The sequence below is a fragment of the Salmo trutta genome, unplaced genomic scaffold (genome assembly GCF_901001165.1).
Source record: "Salmo trutta unplaced genomic scaffold, fSalTru1.1, whole genome shotgun sequence".
Classification (NCBI taxonomy): Eukaryota; Metazoa; Chordata; class Actinopteri; order Salmoniformes; family Salmonidae; genus Salmo; species Salmo trutta.
In genome coordinates, this window is record NW_021823215.1 from 21,087 (window position 1) to 43,575 (window position 22,489).

The 22,489-nt window shown below is 43.5% G+C and overlaps 1 protein-coding gene across 1 annotated transcript in view; it reads left to right on the forward strand.

The window, feature by feature from the left end:
- LOC115189697 (protein eyes shut homolog) overlaps positions 1–22,489 on the forward strand; it is a gene marked incomplete at its 3' end in the record, with an annotated part of 47,555 nt that overhangs the window by 19,433 nt on the left and 5,633 nt on the right. Inside the window, exons 3-4 of the mRNA XM_029748238.1 lie at positions 14,627–14,817; positions 16,293–16,384. Coding sequence (XP_029604098.1) covers positions 14,627–14,817; positions 16,293–16,384 — 283 coding nt within the window. The remainder of the gene's footprint in view (positions 1–14,626; positions 14,818–16,292; positions 16,385–22,489) is intronic.

Genomic DNA, 22,489 nt, shown 5'->3' on the forward strand with positions numbered 1-22,489 from the left:
GGTGTAGACCTTAAAGTGAAATGCTTACTTACAAGCCCAACCAACAGTGCAATTGTAAGTAAAAAATAGGTATTAGGTAAACAATAGATGAGTAAAGAATTAAAAACAGTAAAATGACAGTGAAAATAAACAGTAACGAGGCTCTATACAGGGTATTACGGTACAGAGTCAATGTGGAGGTTATATACAGGGGTATTACGGTACAGAGTCAATGTGGAGGTTATATACAGGGTATTACGGTACAGAGTCCAATGTGGAGGTTATATACAGGGTATTACGGTACAGAGTCAATGTGGAGGTTCTATACAGGGTTATTACGGTACAGAGTCAATTGTGGAGGCTATATACAGGTGGTACCCGGTACAGAGTCAATGTGGAGGCTATATACAGGTGGTACCGGTACAGAGTCAATGTGGAGGCTCTATACAGGTGGTACCGGTACAGAGTCAATGTGGAGGCTCTATACAGGTGGTACCGGTACAGAGTCAATGTGGAGGCTATATACAGGTGGTACCGGTACAGAGTCAATGTGGAGGCTCTATACAGGTGGTACCGGTACAGAGTCAATGTGGAGGCTATATACAGGTGGTACGGTACAGAGTCAATGTGGAGGCTCTATACAGGTGGTACCGGTACAGAGTCAATGTGGAGGCTCTATACAGGTGGTACCGGTACAGAGTCAATGTGGAGGCTCTATACAGGTGGTACCGGTACAGAGTCAATGTGGAGGCTCTATACAGGTGGTACCGGTACAGAGTCAATGTGGAGGCTATATACAGGTGGTACCGGTACAGAGTCAATGTGGAGGCTATATACAGGTGGTACCGGTACAGAGTCAATGTGGAGGCTATATACAGGGGGGTACCGGTACAGAGTCAATGTGGAGGCTATATACAGGGGGGGTACCGGTACAGAGTCAATGTGGAGGCTACATACAGGGGGTACCGGTACAGAGTCAATGTGGAGGCTATATACAGGGGGGTACCGGTACAGAGTCCAATGTGGAGGCTCTATACAGGTGGGTACCGGTACAGAGTCAATGTGGAGGCTCTATACAGGTGGTACCGGTACAGAGTCAGTGTGGAGGCTATATACAGGTGGTACCGGTACAGAGTCAATGTGGAGGCTATATACAGGTGGTACCGGTACAGAGTCAATGTGGAGGCTATATACAGGTGGTACCAGTACAGAGTCAATGTGGAGGCTATATACAGGTGGGTACCGGTACAGATTCAATGTGGAGGCTCTATACAGGTCGGTACCGGTACGAGTCAATGTGGAGGCTATATACAGGTGGTACCGGTACAGAGTCAATGTGGAGGCTATATACAGGGGGGTACCGGTACAGAGTCAATGTGGAGGCTATATACAGGTGGTACCGGTACAGAGTCAATGTGGAGACTATATACAGGTGGTACGGTACAGAGTCAATGTGGAGGCTATATACAGGGGGTACCGGTACAGAGTCAATGTGGAGGCTCTATACAGGTGGTACCGGTAGGGAGTCAATGTGGAGGCTTATATACAGGTGGTACCGAGTACAGAGTCAATGTGGAGGCTATATACAGGTGGTACGGTACAGAGTCAATGTGGAGGCTATATACAGGTGGTACCGGTACAGAGTCAATGTGGAGGCTCATAACCAGGTCGGTACCGGTACAGAGTCAATGTGAGGCTCTATACAGGGCCTGGTCCCGGTACCGAGTCAATGTGGAGGCTCTATACAGGTCGGGTACCGGTACAGAAGTCAATGTGGAGTGCTTATATACCGGTGGTAACCGGTTACAGAGTCAATGTGGCGGCTTTATATACAGGTTGGTACCGGTACACGAGTTCAATGTGGAGGATATATACAGGTGGTTACCGGTACAGAGTCACTGTGGAAGCTATAATACAGGTGGGTACCGGGTTACAGAGTCAATGTGGAGGCTATATACAGGTGGTACCGGTACAGAGTCAATGTGGAGGCTCTATACAGGTGGTACCGGTACAGAGTCAATGTGGAGGCTCTATTACAGGTGGTACCGGTACAGAGTCAATGTGGAGGCTATATCACAGGTGGTACCAGTACAGAGTCAATGTGGAGGCTCTATACAGGTGGTACCGGTACAGAGTCAATGTGGAGGCTATATACAGGTTGGTACCGGTACAGAGTCAATGGGAGGCTATATACAGGTGGTACCGGTACAGAGTTCAATGTGCAGGGGCACCGGTTAGTCAGGTTAATTGAGGTAATATGTACATGAATGTGTAGCTAAAGTGACTATGCATAGATGATAAAACAGATAGTAGCAGCAGCATAAAAGAGGGGTTGGGGGGGATGGCAGGACATAATGCAATAGTCGGGTAGCCTATTTGAATACCTGGTCAGGAGTCTTATGGCTTGGTGGTAAAAGCTGTTGAGAAGCCTTTTGGTCCTAGACTTGGCGCTCCGGTAACGCTTGCCATGCGGTAGTAGAGAGAACAGTCTATGACTGGGGTGGCTGGGGTCTGACAATTTTTAGGGCCTTCCTCTGACCACCGCCTGATGTAGAGGTCCTGGATGGCAAGCAGCTTAGCCCCAGTGATGTACTGGGCCGTGCACACTACCCTCTGTAGTGCCTTGCGGTCGAAAGCCAAGCAGTTGCTGTACCAGGCAGTGATGCAACCAGTCAGGATGCTCTCTATGTTGCAGCTGTAGAACATTTTGAGGATCTGAGGACCCATGCCAAATCTTTTCAGTCTCCTGAGGGGGAATAGGTTTTGTCGTGCCCTCTTCACGACTGTCTTGGTGTGTTTGGACCATGTTAGTTTGTTGGTGATGTGGACACCAAGGAACTTGAAGCTCTCAACCTGCTCCACTGCAGCCCCGTCGATGAGAATGGGGGCGTGCTCAGTCCTCCTTTTACTGTAGTCCACAATCATCTCCTTAGTCTTGAATCCGGTGGTCAGTTGATTTGTGGTTTATCCTTATGGCTTTAATGTGTGCGTGAATACAGTTGAGGTCGGAAGTTTACATACACCTTAGCCAAATACATTTAAACTCAGTTTTTCACAATTCCTGACATTGAATCCTAGTAAAAAATGTCCTGTCTTAGGTCAGTTAGGATCACCACTTTATTTTAAGAATGTGAAATGTCAGACTAATGTTAGAGAGAATTATTTATTTAAGCTTTTATTTCTTTCAATTAGTATTTGGTAGCATTGCTTTTAAATTGTTTAACTTGGGTCAAACGTTTCAGGTAGCCTTCCACAATAAGTTGGGTGAATTTTGGCCCATTCCTCTTGACAGAGCTGGTGTAACAGAGTCAGGTTTGTAGGCCTCCTTGCTCACACACGCTTTTTTCAGTTCTGCCCACACATTTTCTAGAGGATTGAGGTCAGGGCTTTGTGATGGCCACTCCAATACCTTGACTTTGTTGTCCTTAAGCCATTTTGCCACAACTTTGGAAGTATGCTTGGGGGCACTGAGTTTGAAGGTAGGCCTTGAAATACATCCACAGATACACCTCCAATTGACTCAAATTATGTCAATTAGCCTATCAGAAGCTTCTAAAGCCATGACATCATTTTCTGGAATTTTCCAAGCTGTTTAAAGGCACAGTCAACTTAGTGTATGTAAACTTCTGACACACTGGAATTGTGATACAGTGAATGATAAGTGAAATAATTTGTCTGTAAACAATTGTTGGAAAAATAACTTGTGCTATGTCCAAAGCAGATGTCCTGAACGACTTGCCAAAACTATAGTTTGTTAACAAGAAATGTGTGGAGTGGTTGAAAAACAAGTTTTAAGGACTCCAACCTAAGTGTATGTAAACTTCAGACTTCAACTGTATATAATAATAATCAAAATGTCTTTCCACCTCAAGAAATTACAAAGTGCATCCTGAATTAATTTGGTTTTTTGTTCAATTCACTGGTCATGCTGAAATCCTGAATGGTTGTGTATGTACACTGTACATCAAATACACATTTTAAACTACCGTGTTGTCAGGATGTAAAATAAGCTTATATCCTGTGATTGTACTGGATCACCCTTTAAAATGACTCATTAGATAGTGAGGGATGTGGTTTTAATCCTACTAATAAGATCTCCATGCTCTGTAATTGACTATGTGTATTAATGAATCATCATCTGGTGACCTTGGCTTATCAATGCCCCTTTCCTGACGTCCAGTTCATAACCAGTACAGCAGTGGCTGTTATGTAGTTGTAGTGAATTCATTGAAGCTTACAGGCTCATGTAGAGGTGCTCCTGATGTGAGACATTTCTTGAAAGATCATAGAATCCCTGGAATGTTGTCAGCCACCACACGTACAAAAAGCTCAGCCCATCACTGAGATATAGATTCTCTTCAGCTGACCACCTTGAAGCCATTTTCCACCTATATTTGCTATGCCCAGATAAAAGTCAATATAGAGAGGGCCATGAAGAATAGACTAGTAAACTCTTATATCCACAGAAAGCTCTACCCTTAAAGAAAAACCACATGATTTCACATGCAGAAAATCACATGATTTCACATCAAATTTTACTTGTTAAATCATGGGACAACATGTGTTTTTGGAACACTTCCCACGTTTTTCACATGTGTAGTTTAATGTTAGCACATGTTGCTTTACGTGTTGTCACCTATTATCACATTAACTTCACATAAGATCACATGAAATTCAAGTGTTTTTTCCGTAAGGGTAGAATACTGATCCATATTTGTATGAGACTCAGTTGGCACAACACGGGCTCAAATACATTATTAAAATACTTGTCTTTAAAATGTTTTTACTGCATCAATTAAAATAAACACTATACATCTGACTGCATCAAATAAGGGTTCAATAGGCCTATGTCCTGTTGCATCAAATGAGTGCGACTTTACCTCTTAATGTACATCTGACTGCATCAAATAAGGTTTATTTCGATAGGCCTATGTCCTGTGCTTCCAATGAGTGCGACTTTACATAACTGTCCATGCAACATTTTCATTGCCTCATGAGTATTAAACAGACATACACGGACTTCCACATTACTTCCACATTTGGTACCAACGTTTTCGTCTTGTGCAGGGGATTATAAATACCACATTTATGTCACAGTAGGACTTCACATCAGAAATACAAGATCATATATTCTATCAGACGAACGGACTGCTCAGGACAACTCGTTTTGTATATTGTTTGTCTCAGTCTGACAGAGGTGGCTAACGACACAGTGAAATTCATATTGTTTGTCTCAGTCTAACAGAGGTGGCTGACGACACAGTGAAATTCATATTGTTTGTCTCAGTCTAACAGAGGTGGCTAACGACACAGTGAAATTCATAGTGTTTGTCTCAGTCTAACAGAGGTGGCTAACGACACAGTGAAATTCATATTGTTTGTCTCAGTCTAACAGAGGTGGCTAACGACACAGTGAAATTCATATTGTTTCTCAGTCTAACAGAGGTGGCTAACAACAGAGTGAAATTCATATTGTTTGTCTCAGTCTAACAGAGGTGGCTAACGACAGAGTGAAATTCATATTGTTTGTCTCAGTCTAACAGAGGTGGCTAACGACACAGTGAAATTCATATTGTTTGTCTCAGTCTGACAGAGGTGGCTAACGACACAGTGAAATTCATATTGTTTGTCCCAGTCTAACAGAGGTGGCTAACGACACAGTGAAATTCATATTGTTTGTCAGTCTAACAGAGGTGGCTAATGACACAGTGAAATTCATATTGTTTGTCCCAGTCTAACAGAGGTGGCTAACGACGCAGTGAAATTCATATTGTTGTCCCAGTCTAACAGAGGTGGCTAACGACACAGTTGAAATTCATATTGTTTCTCAGTCTAACAGAGGTGGCTAACGACACAGTGAAATTCATATTGTTTGTCTCAGTCTAACAGGGGTGGCTAACGACACAGTGAAATTCATATTGTTTGTCTCAGTCTGACAGAGGTGGCTAACGACACAGTGAAATTCATATTGTTTGTCTCAGTCTAACAGAGGTGGCTAACGACACAGTGAATTCATATTGTTTGTCTGTCTAACAGAGGTGGCTAACGACACAGTGAAATTCATATTGTTTATCTCAGTCTAACAGAGGTGGCTAACGACACAGTGAAATTCATATTGTTTGTCTCAGTCTGACAGAGGTGGCTAACGACACAGTGATATTCATGTAAGGAGTAGTACAGAAATTGTGCAATTTAGTGGTGTTTTTTTTTACCATTACTCATACCTTCATAATACATTTGAACAGTAAAAAACAAGTAATCCTTCATGTAGTGTACTGTCAAGCACCAAATCATTTTAATTTAGCTGCTTCCAAACACTAATGTAAAATAGGCATGAGCAAGCCGTTCACATCGTTGATAATACACTGTACACCAAGGTAGTAAATTACATTGAGAGGGGTTAAGTAAGACACGCAAAGGACAAATCTTTTCATTTAAAAAACTTAGGAGGAATGGGAACTTAAAATCAATGAATGAGCCAACTATAGACAGCGGGATGTAATTGATATGGACGTAATGTCTCCGATATAACATAATAGCAGGACGTGAGTCTTCTTCTGTGGTTGATTCATCAGGCAGCATAATAAACTGACTGATTGAAGGTGTCATCGGACTGAGATAAGGTCATGAACCTCTCCCTGGCCTCTTGTAATGTTTTCCCTGGGGGGGGGGCATGTTTTATTAGCTAAATGGAGGGAAACAGACAGTGCTTGTGCAATCCTGTACTCAACCTGAATGGATTTTTGTATTTTTATTTTAATGTTTCTACATGATGTTGACAATCTTAAAGGGGCAAGCTGGGATTCAAACATCAACAAAGTGGTCACTCTTTAACAAACATAGCATACTGTATCTACTTTTGATTCCTTATACATTTTTTTATATATATACTACCGTTGAAAAGTTTGGGGTCACTTAGAAATGTCCTTGTTTTTGAAAGAAAAGCTTTTTATTTTGTCCATTTAAAATAACGGCAGGTAGTCTAGTGGTTAGAGCGTTGGACTTGTAACCGGAAGTTTGCAAGATCAAATCCCTGAGCTGACAATGTAAAAATCTGTCGTTCTGCCCCTGAACAAGACAGTTAACCCACTGTTCCCTGGTAGGCTGTCATTGAAAATAAGAATTTGTTCTTAACTGACTTGCCTAGTTAAATAAAGGTAAAATAAAAAATAACATAACATTGATCAAAAATACAGTGTAGACATTGTTAATGTTGTAGCCAGGATGGTAAACTACAGTAAAGGCCAGTTATACTGGAGGATGATATCCAGGATGGTAACTACAGTAAAGGCCAGTTATACTGGAGGATGATATCCAGGATGGTAACTACAGTAAAGGCCAGTTATACTGGAGGATGATATCCAGGATGGTAACTACATTAAAGGCCAGTTATACTGGAGGATGATATCCAGGATGGTAACTACATTAAAGGCCAGTTATACTGGAGGATGATATCCAGGATGGTAACTACAGTAAAGGCCAGTTATACTGGAGGATGATATCCAGGATGGTAACTACAGTAAAGGCCAGTTATACTGGAGGATGATAGCCAGGATGGTAACTAAAGTAAAACCTGATAATTTAAGGTAGCTAGTGGAAAAGGAGAGACCTGGGAGAGACACTGGAGCTAACTGTTAATGAGGCATACCCCTGCCTCGTGGCAGCAGTTAGCAGCCACGCACGAACACACACACGTGCGTGCACACACACCAGCCTCAGACTGCATCAAAGCCTACATCAGACCAAACAAGGGTTTTAAAATTAATGAATGGCTTTGTCTCTGAGGGGTAATTTTCCATCATCAGCATTGGCAAACCCTATTGTCAGGGACTGAATAGGGAGGGAGGGAGAGCGGGGAGAGAGAGGGAGAGAGCACACCGTTGTTGGCTTGCATTTATCCTCATTAATTCTCAGATCACAGTCAATTCTCTTTTTCTCTCCCTGATGATTCTCTCTTTCTCTCTCTTTCTCTCTCTCTCTCCCTGATAATTCTCTCTTTCTCTCTCTCTCTCTCGCTTCCTGATAATTCTCCCTCTCAATTCTCTCTTTCTCCCTGATAATTCTCTCTCTCTCCCTGATAATTCTCTCTCTCTCCCTGATAATTCTCTCTCTCTTCCTGATAATTCTCTCTCTCTTCCTGATAATTCTCTCTCTCTTCCTGATAATTCTCTCTCTCTTCCTGATAATTCTCTCTCTCTTCCTGATAATTCTCTCTCTCTCCCTGATAATTCTCTTTCTCTTCCTGATAATTCTCTCTCTCTCCCTGATAATTCTCTCTCTCTCCCTGATAATTCTCTCTCTCTTCCTGATAATTCTCTCTCTCTTCCTGATAATTCTCTCTCTCTTCCTGATAATTCTCCCTCTCTTTCTTCCTGATAATTCTCTCTCTTTTCCTGATAATTCTCTCTCTTTTCCTGATAATTCTCTCTTTCTTCCTGATAATTCTCTCTCTCTTCCTGATAATTCTCTCTCTCTTCCTGATAGTTCTCTCTCTCTTCCTGATAATTCTCTCTTTCTCCCTGATAATTCTCTCTCTCTTCCTGATAATTCTCTCTCTCTCCCTGATAATTCTCTCTCTCTTCCTGATAATTCTCCCTCTCTTTCTTCCTGATAATTCTCTCTCTCTTCCTGATAATTCTCCCTCTCTTTCTTCCTGATAATTCTCTCTCTCTTCCTGATAATTCTCTCTCTCTTCCTGATAATTCTCTCTTTCTTCCTGATAATTCTCCCTCTCTTTCTTCCTGATAATTCTCTCTCTTTTCCTGATAATTCTCTCTCTTCCTGATAATTCTCTCTCTCTTCCTGATAATTCTCTCTTTCTTCCTGATAATTCTCTCTCTCTTCCTGATAATTCTCCCTCTCTTTCTTCCTGATAATTCTCTCTCTCTTCCTGATAATTCTCTCTCTCTTCCTGATAATTCTCTCTTTCTTCCTGATAATTCTCCCTCTCTTTCTTCCTGATAATTCTCTCTCTTTTCCTGATAATTCTCTCTCTCTTCCTGATAATTCTCTCTCTCTTCCTGATAATTTTCTCTCTCTTCCTGATAATTCTCCCTCTCTTTCTTCCTGATAATTCTCTCTCTTTTCCTGATAATTCTCTCTCTCTTCCTGATAATTCTCTCTTTCTTCCTGATAATTCTCTCTCTTTTCCTGATAATTCTCTCTCTCTTCCTGATAATTATCTCTTTCTTCCTGATAATTCTCTCTCTCTTCCTGATAATTCTCTCTCTCTTCCTGATAATTATCTCTCTCTTCCTGATAATTCTCTCTCTTTTCCTGATAATTCTCTCTCTCTTCCTGATAATTCTCTCTCTCTTCCTGATAATTCTCTCTTTCTTCCTGATAATTATCTCTCTCTTCCTGATAATTCTCTCTTTCTTCCTGATAATTCTCTCTTTCTTCCTGATAATTCTCCCTCTCTTTCTTCCTGATAATTCTCCCTCTCTTTCTTCCTGATAATTCTCCCTCTCTTTCTTCCTGATAATTATCTCTTTCTTCCTGATAATTCTCTCTTTCTTCCTGATAATTCTCTCTCTCTTCCTGATAATTCTCTCTCTCTTCCTGATAATTCTCTCTCTCTTCCTGATAATTCTCTCTCTTTTCCTGATAATTCTCTCTCTCTTCCTGATAATTCTCTCTTTCTTCCTGATAATTCTCTCTCTCTTCCTGATAATTCTCTCTTTCTTCCTGATAATTCTCCCTCTCTTTCTTCCTGATAATTCTCTCTCTTTTCCTGATAATTCTCTCTCTCTTCCTGATAATTCTCTCTCTCTTCCTGATAATTCTCTCTCTCTTCCTGATAATTCTCTTTCTTCCTGATAATTCTCCCTCTCTTTCTTCCTGATAATTATCTCTCTCTCCCTGATAATTCTCTCTCTCTCTCTCCCTGATAATTCTCTCTTTCTCTCTCTCTCTCTCTCCCTGATAATTCTCTTTTTCTCTCTCTCTCCCTGAAAATTCTCTCTCTCTCACTTCCTGATAATTCTCCCTCTTTCTTCCTGATAATTCTCTCTCTCCCTGATAAATCTCTGTCTTTTCTTTCTCCTCAGGGTATTGATCCTATTACTGTCCAGAGAGGAGGGTCAGACGGAGGGGGGTGTTAAGGTTAGCCCATCTGCCCTGGAGGCCACCCTCCGTCAGATCAAACATGCTGGTCTATTGGGACTCAAAGTCTAACTGATATTTATAGAGGTCTCGCTTCTAGCAGCTCGATAAATCACGACAACAACCTAAAAGAGGCTGAGTTCTGAGGTGTAGCCATTTAACAGTGATCTGTCTGTCTGATTTCTGAGGTGTAGCCATTTAACAGTGATCTGGCTGATTTCTGAGGTGTAGCCATTTAACAGTGATCTGGCTGTCTGATTTCTGAGGTGTAGCCATTTAACAGTGATCTGTCTGTCTGATTTCTGAGGTGTAGCCATTTAACAGTGATCTGTCTGGCTGATTTCTGAGGTGTAGCCATTTAACAGTGATCTGGCTGTCTGATTTCTGAGGTGTAGCCATTTAACAGTGATCTGTCTGTCTGATTTCTGAGGTGTAGCCATTTAACAGTGATCTGGCTGATTTCTGAGGTGTAGCCATTTAACAGTGATCTGGCTGTCTGATTTCTGAGGTGTAGCCATTTAACAGTGATCTGTCTGTCTGATTTCTGAGGTGTAGCCATTTAACAGTGATCTGGCTGATTTCTGATGTGTAGCCATTTAACAGTGAAAAGAAGAAATAGAAGAACTACAAAACAGTATTAGGGAGCGAATATGATTATAACAGGGTTTTTCAGACGGGGTGGGGCTATTTTTGTCAACAAATAGCAACGTTTGTCGCAAACGGGAAATACAGTACATAAAGCATGATGAGATTCTCTAATGCTCTCTCTGCCCCAAATTACTGGTGTCTGAGTCAGTCTCTTAAAACGGTCTGCGTCACTACCCTCAATAAACTTCCAGGCATTAGAACAAGCCTTCCTGAAATGTCCCATAATTGCCTTACTGCCACGGATGATATAAAGCAGAATATCATGCTATACAATGAACCATGTAATAAAGTTGTATGATTAAATTCCTTTCAGCCAGGCTTCTCTTTTCTCCGCCTCTCTACCTTCAGTATATTGTGTCATTTACATGCTTCACGGCTTGTAGCAAAGCAATCCTATTTACCCCTTTACAACCCATAAATGGAAGAGGTGTGAGGGCTTTTAACAATCGCAGGACAATATATTTTTTCATTCACAGAGCTAAAAGGGTCTATGCTGTTAATGTGTGATTTTATTAGCGGTGTATGTGTTTCTAAAGACTACAGTATTTAGGGTCATGCAGCAGAAATGTTTTCCCTCTTATGAAATCTGTCAACAGTCCTTCCTCATAAATACGTTTCCAAACATATCATAATTCTTCAAGAGTGCATTGATAGAAAAATGAATTCCCATCATGCTTTAAGTTTTTCTGCAGGTTAACAGAAAGCATTTCTCTAAGAGCAGCTTCTACCAAGTCTCCATGGCCCTATAGTGTTTACCCATTGGAGAGCACCAGCACAGTGGATTTTCATATCATCATATTCTTTCCAGTATCTCCACCCTGGCTTTAATTCCGCTCTGGTGAATGCAGACTAATCAATCTCTCTCAGTTACCATCTGTATGTCCTTAGCCATTGTCTTCGTACTGTACTGTACAGTCTGGCTTGTGGATAGTCAGTCTCCTAAGTGAATTAGAAGAGCTACATATCCTTTGCGTTGAGTGTTCTTGCTTGCATCTATCTGCTTTAGTAAATATTCAGACAATAACCATGTCCATGTTTGCACTTGTTGTGAATCATTTTCTACCCCAGTTTGATTAGCGTAAGGTTTTTTTTGTAGTGTACGCATGTTTAGATGGTAAAAGCCCATCTCCGTTCCACACCTGCACTGAGAAAAGCATAAAGAAACGATGATCACCTTGTCACCTGCGATGAATAAAGCTAATATTTCCATATACCCTGCCAATTAGAGACAAATACAAGACACACCAAGGCTACGGTCCACCCTCGTCCCTACCTCATTATATAGGCAGGGTAGGGCCACATTTCATAACTCCTAGTGTGCATCGCAAATGGCACCCTATTCCCTATATTCCAATGGGGCTCTGGTCAAAAGTAGTGCACTATATAGGTAGTAGGGTGACATTTGGGACGCAGACCTAGTTGATCTAGAATTGTGATGGCTTGTGTTTCCAGCTGTGAGGTTTTCCTCTTTCCTTTTAATCAGTGTTCAGTGCTGGACAATTACAGGCCCTAATATTCATAAAGGACTTGCAGTTAGAGGGAGACATGGCTTTGAAAGAGGGTAGACCAGGATGTCTGACAGCATTTAACAGCTTGAATTGATCCGTGACTCCTGCAGACATTTTACATCTTAGCTTTGAGGAAAAGATCTTCACCCTGGACAATAAATTAAATATTAATGAATTCCTCTGCATTCTGGGACTAAGTAATCTGTTCCATATGATGTTTTCACAGTAGGTAGTGGCAGCCAATGTTGATGTAACTATTGTACAGTTAAAACTCCAACCACGACTAATGCATTGAGTCTGAGTGAGTTTAGCAGCGAGATAAAGACTTAATAATGAGCCTCCAAAATATGCATTCAGTGACAGGTGCCATACAGTCTATGTATTGGCACCACAAGATAACACATAACTGACTCATGTAAGGAGATTTGTAGGGGGCCTATATATTTTGTTATTCATGGTATACCAGTGATGAACTCTCAAGAAAACCAAAGACACAGCTCCCTGCCTCCCCTGACACTCTGTAGGAGGGGCAATCACAATCAGAAGCCTTTGATACATTATTTCTGTTCAGATCCATATTTCATATTTCTATGAAGAACACTAAGACTCCGTCCCAAATGGTACCCTATTCCCTATATAGTGCACTACTTTTGATCAAATGTAGTGCACTATATACAGAAGAGCGTTCCATTTGGGAGGTATCCTAGAACTCTCTATGGAGCGTAATTACATTTCAAGGCTGGCGTTGTAACTTATCACACACTCAGTTGAAGGGTCCTTTTTTTTATCATTTTGCCCCTCTAGAATTAAATTTGCAGACCCCCTGGCGCTGCTTCATAGACTGACAAACTCAATAGGGATGACGTGTTGAATCGCAGCTGAATAGTGGCATACCAATCAGACAGTTTTCATATACAGTTCAAGTCAGAAGTCATTAAAACTCATTTTTCAACCACTCCACAAATTTCTTGTCAACAAACTATAGTTTTGGCAAGTCGGTTAGGACATCTACTTTGTGCATAACACAAGTCATTCTTCCAACAATTTTTTACAGACAGATTATTTCACTTATAATTCACTGTTTCACAATTCCAGTGGGTCAGAAGTTCACTAAGTTGACTGTGCCTTTAAACAGCTTGGAAAATTCCAGAAAAGCATGTCATGGCTTTAGAAGCTTCCGATAGGCTAATTGACATCATTTGAGTCAATTGGAGGTGTACCTGTGTATGTATTTCAAGGCCTACCTTCAAACTCAATGCCTCTTTGCTTGACATCATGGGAAAATCAAAAGAAATCAGCCAAGACCTCAGAAAAAATTAAAGGTACCGCGTTCATCTGTACAAACAACAGTACGCAAGTATAAACACCATGGGACCACGCAGCCGTCATACCGCTCAGGAAGGAGATGTGTTGTGTCTCCTAGAGATGAACGTACTTTGGTGCAAAAAGTGCAAATCAATCCCAGAACAACAGCAAAGGACCTTGTGAAGATGCTGGAGGAAACAGGTCCAAAGTATCTATATCCACAGTAAAACGAGTCCTATATCGACACAACCTGAAAGGCTGCTCAGCAAGGAAGAAGCCACTGCTCCAAAACCGCCATAAAAAAGCAAGACTACGGTTTGCAACTGAACATGGGGACAAAGATTGTACTATTTGGAGAAATGTCATCTGGTCTGATGTTTGGAGGAAAAATGGGGAGGCTTGCAAGCCGTGAAGCACGGGGGTGGCAGCATCATGTTGTGGGGTGCTTTGCTGCAGGAGGGACTGGTGCACTTCACAAAATAGATGGCATCATGAGGGAGGATAATTATGTGGATATATTGAAGCAACATCTCAAGATCAGTCGGGAAGTTAAAGCTTGGTCGCAAATGGGTTTTCCAAATGGACAATGAAAAACTGAGTTTAAATGTATTTGGCTAAGGTGTATGTAAGCTTTCAACTTCAACTGTTTCAACACTCTATGCAGGAACACAGTATTTATTTATATTAACTAGGGAAGTCAGTTAAGAACAAATTCTTACTTACAATGCCAGCCTAGGAACAGTGTTAACTGCCTTGTTCAGGGGAAGAACGACATATTTTTACCTTGTCAGCTCAGGGATTCTATCTAGCAACCTTTTGGTTACTGGCCCAACGCTCCAACCACTAGGCTACCTGCCTGCCCATAAGATACAGACAATATTTAGGAGAAAAAATCATCAGTAAGATACAGACAATATTTAGGAGATAAAATCATCACTTCTATAGATTAATACCTTCGACACAATAGCCAATTTCTCAGTGCTCTGTACTGTGAGGGTGTTGAAAGATTTATGAAATATTACACTTTTCTAAGTTGCCCTTCATCTTCCCATCTCTCTCCCACCCCCCTTTCCCATCTCCAGACTCCAGCTATGTCCAGTACTCTGGTAATTCCTACTTGGAGTTTGAGGGCATAGACCTTGGTGCCAACAACAACATCACTGTGAGTTTTCAGACCCAGGAGGCCCAGGGGACCATCCTGTACGTGGACCAAGGAGCAGTGACCAGGGGCTTCTTTTTCATGAAACTCTTCATCCAGGAGGGAATGCTACAGGTGAGGCTTTTTCTGAGTACCAAATGGCACCCTATTCCCTATATAGTGCACTTCTTTTGACCAGGGCTCATGAGACTCAACAACTTGAAACATGAAAGGTAAAGGTTTTTGTCCCAAATGGCGCACTCTTCCCTATATAGTGCACTACTTTTGACCAGGGCCCATATGACTCATCAACTTGAAACTTGAAAGATAAAGGTTTTGTCCAAAATGGCACCCTATTCTCTATATCTGCTATGGGATGCCCTATGGGCTCTGGCCAACAGACTACATAGGGAATAGGGTCATGTTTGGGACACAGACTCTATGTTTCTAGTCTCTATGAAGTCTGATTATTTTCTGTTTAATTGTTGTTTACAGTACTCTACTGCCTATCGGCTGATACAGCCTAGAATTGTGCATGTTTTGTGGACCATAGTGCTTTGTGCTATGTTTTTTCCCAAACAATTGATGCGCTATGTAGCAGACTATTATCATCACCCTGATCTGATGCATCATGTAGCAGACTATTATCATCACCCTGTTCTGATGTAGCAGACTATTATCATCACCCTGATCTGATGCATCATGTAGCAGACTATTATCATCACCCTGATCTGATGTACCATGTAGCAGACTATTATCATCACCCTGTTCTGATGTACCATGTAGCAGACTATTATTATCACCCTGTTCTGATGCACCATGTAGCAGACTATTATCATCACCCTGTTCTGATGTACCATGTAGCAGACTATTATCATCACCCTGATCTGATGCACCATGTAGCAGACTATTATCATCACCCTGTCCTGATGCACCATGTAGCAGATTATTATCATCACCCTGTTCTGATGTAGCAGACTATTATCATCACCCTGATCTGATGCATCATGTAGCAGACTATTATCATCACCCTGTTCTGATGCACCATGTAGCAGACTATTATCATCACCCTGTTCTGATGTACCATGTAGCAGACTATTATTATCACCCTGTTCTGATGCACCATGTAGCAGACTATTATCATCACCCTGTTCTGATGTAGCAGACTATTATCATGACCCTGATCTGATGCATCATGTAGCAGACTATTATCATCACCCTGTTCTGATGCACCATGTAGCAGACTATTATCATCACCCTGTTCTGATGTACCATGTAGCAGACTATTATTATCACCCTGTTCTGATGCACCATGTAGCAGACTATTATCATCACCCTGTTCTGATGTAGCAGACTATTATCATCACCCTGATCTGATGCATCATGTAGCAGACTATTATCATCACCCTGTTCTGATGCACCATGTAGCAGACTATTATCATCACCCTGTTCTGATGCACCATGTAGCAGACTATTATCACCACCCTGTTCTGATGCACCATGTAGCAGACTAATATCATCACCCTGTTCTGATGTACCATGTAGCAGACTATTATCATCACCCTGTTCTGATGCACCATGTAGACTGTTTTTTCTCTGTACTGTTTCAGTATGTCTTCTCCTGTAACCGAGAGGAAGGTATCAGAAGGATCAATACATCCATCCGTGTTGACGACGGAAATCCATACATCGTCTACGTCAGGTGGGTTCACTTTCTTAGAGATGTTGGGCCGCTTTCCCCTATACAGAATAAACCTAGTCCTGGACAAAAAAAGTGCTTTGAATGGAGAATTAGGACAAGGCTTTATCTATGTCTGGGAAACTGCCTCTTTAAGGTCCAATGAAACCGTTTTCATCTCAATATCTAATAATTTCTTGGTAACAATTAAGTACCTTACTGTGATTTGTTTTCAATTCAAATTCTTAGCAAAGAGCAATTTCTCAAGCAATAATTTTGCTAGGACTGCCTGGGAGTGGTCTGAGTGGGGAGGGGAAACTGAAAACCAGCTGTTATTGGCAGAGTGGTTTGGAACTCTCTTTCTTGTTGGTCTATTAACTAATTTATGCTTGGTGATGTCACCAGGCAGGCCAAAACTCTATCCCACCAAAGCAGGCTGAAATTTCAGGCGATCTTTTCAAACAACTCTTACACTAAAAGGGCATTATCATAATTTTCACAATTTCACAGTCTTATTCCAACCTCATTGTGTGGAAATGTATATAAAACACAGAAAAATCCAGTTTTTGACTACACCGTGCCTTTAATGAAAACATAAGCCTACTCCATAGAGGCTTGTACATGGTTAAAACAAGTTGTAACAAAGCATTATACCTGTAGGCCTAAAGAATCACCAAAATGGTAACCAAACTTGCAATGACATGGTAAATACAACATCATAAGTCTCATAGAATTAGCTTGAGATATGAATTTGTGCTGATAGATATGCCCAATATGTTCCTAAGTTGTTTTGGGGTGTCAAAATACAATATCTCAAGTGAATGACACGAGTTAGGCAGTTTCAAAATGATAAACTGATCAGTGCTCTAAAGTAATAAAAGTGGCCCTGCAGCTTCAAAATATTTCTCATTTAAGGCTAAGGGCTGCTGGCTGTGACTTGATCCCCTGCCAATTCTTCATTTTAAGTGTATTAATCTGTCATGTCTGTTTTTCAATTGAATAAAAACTAGCATCACTTGAAAATGCAACAGCAGCACAAATCCATCATTACGCCCTGGCAGCAGCCCTTAACACACCCTGGCAAGATAGAGAGCTGGCATAACCAGTGTAGAGACAGAGAGAGGGAGAGCTGGCATAATTGGGGTAGAGACGGGAAGAGGGAGAGCTGGCATAATCAAATCAAATCGTATTGGTAACATACACATTGTTAGCAGATGTTAATGCGAGTGGAGCGAAATGTTTGTGCTTCTAGTTCCGACAATGCAGTAATATCTAACATGTAATTTAACACATTCACAATGACTACGTTATACACACACAATGTAAGAAGATGGAATAAGAATATGTTAAATATAAATATATGGATGCGCGATGGCCGTGCGGCATAGGCAAGATACAATAGATGGTATAAAATACTGTGTATATACATACTGTAATGAAACAGGGAGGGAGCAGGTCTCGCACCCTCAACCTTCTAGCCCGAAGTCCAGCGCGCTATCAACTGTGCCGCAAAAGCATGCTCGAAGGCAGAGTCGATTTCCGCGCTTATAAACCCAGGGTCGTTACACTACTCCCTCCTTTCAAAGAGCGCGTCCTCGCGCTAGCTTGCGACTCAACGCCTTACAGGAACGCGCTCACCGGCCAAGCACACGCACTGTCGTGGATGCAAGGTCCGATCACTTCTGACACCAATGTAATCAAACAGCAGGGAGCAGGTCTCGAACCCTCGACCTTCAAGCCCGAAGTCCAGCGCGCTATCGACTGTGCCGCAAAAGCATGTTCGAACGGCAGAGTCGATTTCCGAGCTTATAAACCCAGGGTCGTTACAATACATATGAGATGAGCAATGTAGGATATGTAAACATTATTTAAAGTGACTAGTGATACCTTTATTAAATCCATTTATTAAAGTGGCCAGTGATTTGAGTCTGTATGTTGGCAGCAGCCTCTCTATGTTAGTGATGGCTGTTTAACAGTCTGATGGCATTGAGAGAGAGAAGCTGTTTTTCAGTCTCTCGGTCCCAGCTTTGATGCACCTGTACTGACCTTGCCTTCTGGATGATAGTGGGGTGAACAGGCAGTGGCTCAGGTGGTTGTTGTCCTTGATTATCTTTTTGGCCTTCCTGTGACATCAGGTGCTGTAGGTGTCCTGGAGGGCAGGTAGTTTGCCCTCGGTGATGCGTTGTGCAGACCTCACTACCCTCTGGAGAGCACTTCGGTTGAGAGCAGTTCAGTTTCCGTACCAGGCAGTGATACAGCCCGACAGGATGCTCTCAATTGTGCATCTGTAAAAGTTTGTGAGGGTTTTAGTTGACAAGACGCATTTCTTAAGCCTCCTGAGGTTGAAGAGGCGCTGTTGTGCCTTTTTCACCACGCTGTCTGTGTGGGTGGACCATTTCAGTTTGTCCGTGATGTGTACGCCGAGGAACTTAAAACTTTCCACCTTCTCCACTACTGTCCCGTCGATGTGGATAGGGGGGTGCTCCCTCTGCTGTTTCCTGAAGTCCACAATCATCTCCTTTGTTTTGTTGACATTGAGTGTGAGGTTATTTTCCTGACACCACACTCCGAGGGCCCTCACCTCCTCCCTGTAGGCTGTCGCGTCGTTGTTGGTAATCAGGCCTTCCTGTGACATCAGGTGCTGTAGGTGTCCTGGAGGGCAGGTAGTTTGCCCTCGGTGATGCACTGTAGTGTCGTCTGCAAACTTGATGATTGTGTTGGAAGCGTGCATGGGCACGCAGTCATGGGTGAACAGGGAGAAGCTGAGAACGCACCCTTCTGGAGCCCCAGTATTGAGGATCAGCGGGGTGGAGATGTGGTTTCCTACCTTCACCACCTGGGGGTGGCCCGTCAGAAAGTCCAGGACCCAGTTGCACAAGGCGGGATTGAGACCCAGGCTCTCAAGCTTAGTAATGAGTTTGGAGGGTACTATGGTGTTGAATGCTGAGCTGTAGTCAATGAACAACATTCTTACATAGGTATTCCTCTTGTCCAGATGAGATAGGGCAGTGTGATGGCGATTGCGTCGTCTGTGGACCTAATGGGACGGAAAGCAAATTGGAGTGGGTCTAGGGTGTCAGGTAGGGTGGAGGTGATATGGTCCTTGACTAGTCTCTCAAAGCACTTCATGATGACAGAAGTGAGTGCTACGGGGCAATAGTCATTAAGTTCAGTTTCCTTAGCTTTCTTGGGAACAGGAACAATGGTGGCCATTTTGAAGCATGTGGGGACAGCAGACTGGGATAGGGATGGATTGAATTTGTCCGTAAACACTCCAGCCAGCTGGTCTGGGCATGCTCTGAGGACGCGGCTAGGGATGCCGTCTGGGCCGGCAGCCTTGCGGGGGTTAACACATTTAAATGTTTTACTCACGTCGGGCATGGAGAAGGAGAGCCCGCAGTCTATGGTAGCGGGCCGTGTCGGTGGCAATGTATTGTCCTCAAAGTGCGCAGAAGTTGTTTAATTTGTCTGGGTGCAAGACGTCGATGTCTGTGACGAGGCTGGTTTTCTTTTTCTAATCCGTGATTGTCTGTAGACCCTGCCACATATGTCTCGTGTCTGAATCCGTTGAATTGCGACTCCACTTTGTCTCTCTACTGACGCTTTGCTTGTTGGATTGCCTTACGGAGGGAATAACTACACTGTTTGTATTCGGTCATGTTTCCAGGAGCCTTGCCATGATTAAATGCAGTGGTTCGCGCTTTCAGTTTTGCGTGAATGCTGCCATCAATCCACAGTTTCTGATTAGAGACAGAGGAAGGGAGAGGGAGAGCTGGCATAACCAGTGTAGAGACAGAGAGAGGGAAGAGGGGGAGGGAGAGCTGGCATAACCAGTGTAGAGACAGGGAGAGGGAGAGCTGGCATAACCAGTGTAGAGACAGGGAGAGGGAGAGCTGGCATAACCAGTGTAGAGACAGAGGGAGGGAAGAGGGAGAGCTGGCATAACCAGTGTAGAGACAGGGAGAGGGAGAGCTGGCATAACCAGTGTAGAGACAGGGAGAGGGAGAGCTGGCATAACCAGTGTAGAGACAGAGGGAGGGAAGAGGGAGAGGGAGAGCTGGCATAACCAGTGTAGAGACAGGGAGAGGGAGAGCTGGCATAACCAGTGTAGAGACAGAGGGAGGGAAGAGGGAGAGCTGGCATAACCAGTGTAGAGACAGAGGGAGGGAAGAGGGAGAGGGAGAGCTGGCATAACCAGTGTAGAGACAGAGGGAGGGAAGAGGGAGAGCTGGCATAACCAGTGTAGAGACAGAGGGAGGGAAGAGGGAGAGCTGGCATAACCAGTGTAGAGACAGAGGGAGGGAAGAGGGAGAGGAGAAAAGGTCTCCAAGCTTCACCTTGACTAAAGCAAATCTTTAGTGATGGGCTGATGACCACAGCCTCCATCTCTGTTCGATCCATAGACAGGGACAAGGATGGGTCTCCATCCCTCCCTCCTTCCCTCTATCTATCCCCAACATCACTGCTTCACCCACCTGTCCACCAGCCTGCTTCATTATAACGTTTTAACATTTTAATAGATCTTCCCGTCGAAGACAAATTTCAATATGTTTAATAGAAATCCCCAGACTGGGGCTGCATGGTTTCTGAAGGTTTGTGTCCCAAATGAAACTATATTCCCTACATAGTCCAGTACTTTCGACCAAAGTAGTGCACTAAATAAGGAATAGGATGCCATTTGTAATGCTTCTCAAGGACTCTGTCTGTCTGAGGGGCCTGGTGCCCTCTGGCTGGAGGCCAGGCAGTCCTCTTTCTCTGGCAGAGTGATCCTAAATTAACCACCTCCCTCCCTCCTCCACATCCTCCCTCCCTCCACATCCTCCATCTCTCTCTATCCATGTTGGCTCTGGAGGAAGGACTTAGGTAGCCCTGGGTCTCTCTCTCTCGCTCCCTCTCTTCTCTCTCACCCCGATAGTTGTGCCACAGCCACCAAACGCCACACAGCCAGCCTGCAAATGACAGGTTTAACAAATCAGGGTTGATTGCTTCCTAGACCTCCCTCCCTCTCTCCATCCTTCCCTCCCTCCCCTCGACGAGGGGATATCAGTAGGCACCAGGGAGGGAGGGATAGAGGGATGGAATGAAAGAGGGAGGAAGGGGAAGCACATCTGTGGACAGAGTACCCTCCAGCTGCACATAGTTATCCCAGAATCAGGTAATTATCTCCTCTCCCCTGTTGTTTGGAAAAGGGGCTGAATTAGCTTTGGAAATCTCCCAGTGGATCCTCACGGCTCAGCTCAGTGATGGCTCAGGCTCCAGTCCAGAGCAGGCTGGCTGTCCGACTCCAAAACGCACAAGGTGTCTGAAGAGGGGAAGGAAGAGGGGAAGGAAGAGGGGAGGGAAGAGGGGAGGGAAGAGGGGAGGGAAGAAGGGAGGGAAGAAGGGAGGGGAGGGAATAGGGAAGGAAGAGAGGAAGGAAGTGGGGAGGGGAGGGAGGAGGGGAAGGAGGAGGGGAGGGAAGAGGGGAAGGAGAGAGGAGAAGGAAGAGGAGAGGGAAGAGGGGAAGGAAGGGGAGAGGAGAAGGAAGAGGGGAGGAAGTGGGGAGGGGGAGAGGAGAAGGAAGAGGAGAGGGAAGGAAGGGGAGAGGGGAAGGAAGAGGAGAAGGAAGAGGGGAGGGAAGAGGAGAGGGGAGGGAAGAGGGGAGGGAAGAGGGGAGGGGAAAGAAGTGGGGAGGGGGGAGGAGAGGGAAGAGGGGAGGGGAAGGAAGAGGGGAGAGAAGAGGGGAAGGTAGGGAAGAGGGGAGGGAAGAGGGAAGTGGGGAGGGAGGAGAAGGAAGAGGAGAAGGAAGAGGGGATGGGAGGGAAGAGGGAAGAGGGGAGGGAAGAGGGGAAATGGAAGGGTATAATAAAATAAAAAAGGGTATATGTGCCCAGAGGAAAGTGGAATAAAATACCTTGAGGTTAAATGTGGCTCTGCTTCCCTGTCTCATCGGCCTGCCTTTTGTTGTGGTTGCTGCTGTTTATGGAGCAGGATAGTGATTGGTTTATTGTCATCGCACCCTAAATAGTTGAAATAGCTTATTGTGAAGGAGTATTGGCACAGAAATAAATCCACATATAGAATCATGTAGATTATTTACTGCATTTGAAAGCCATGAGACTTTATTCTCAATCTCCATACCACCAGAGG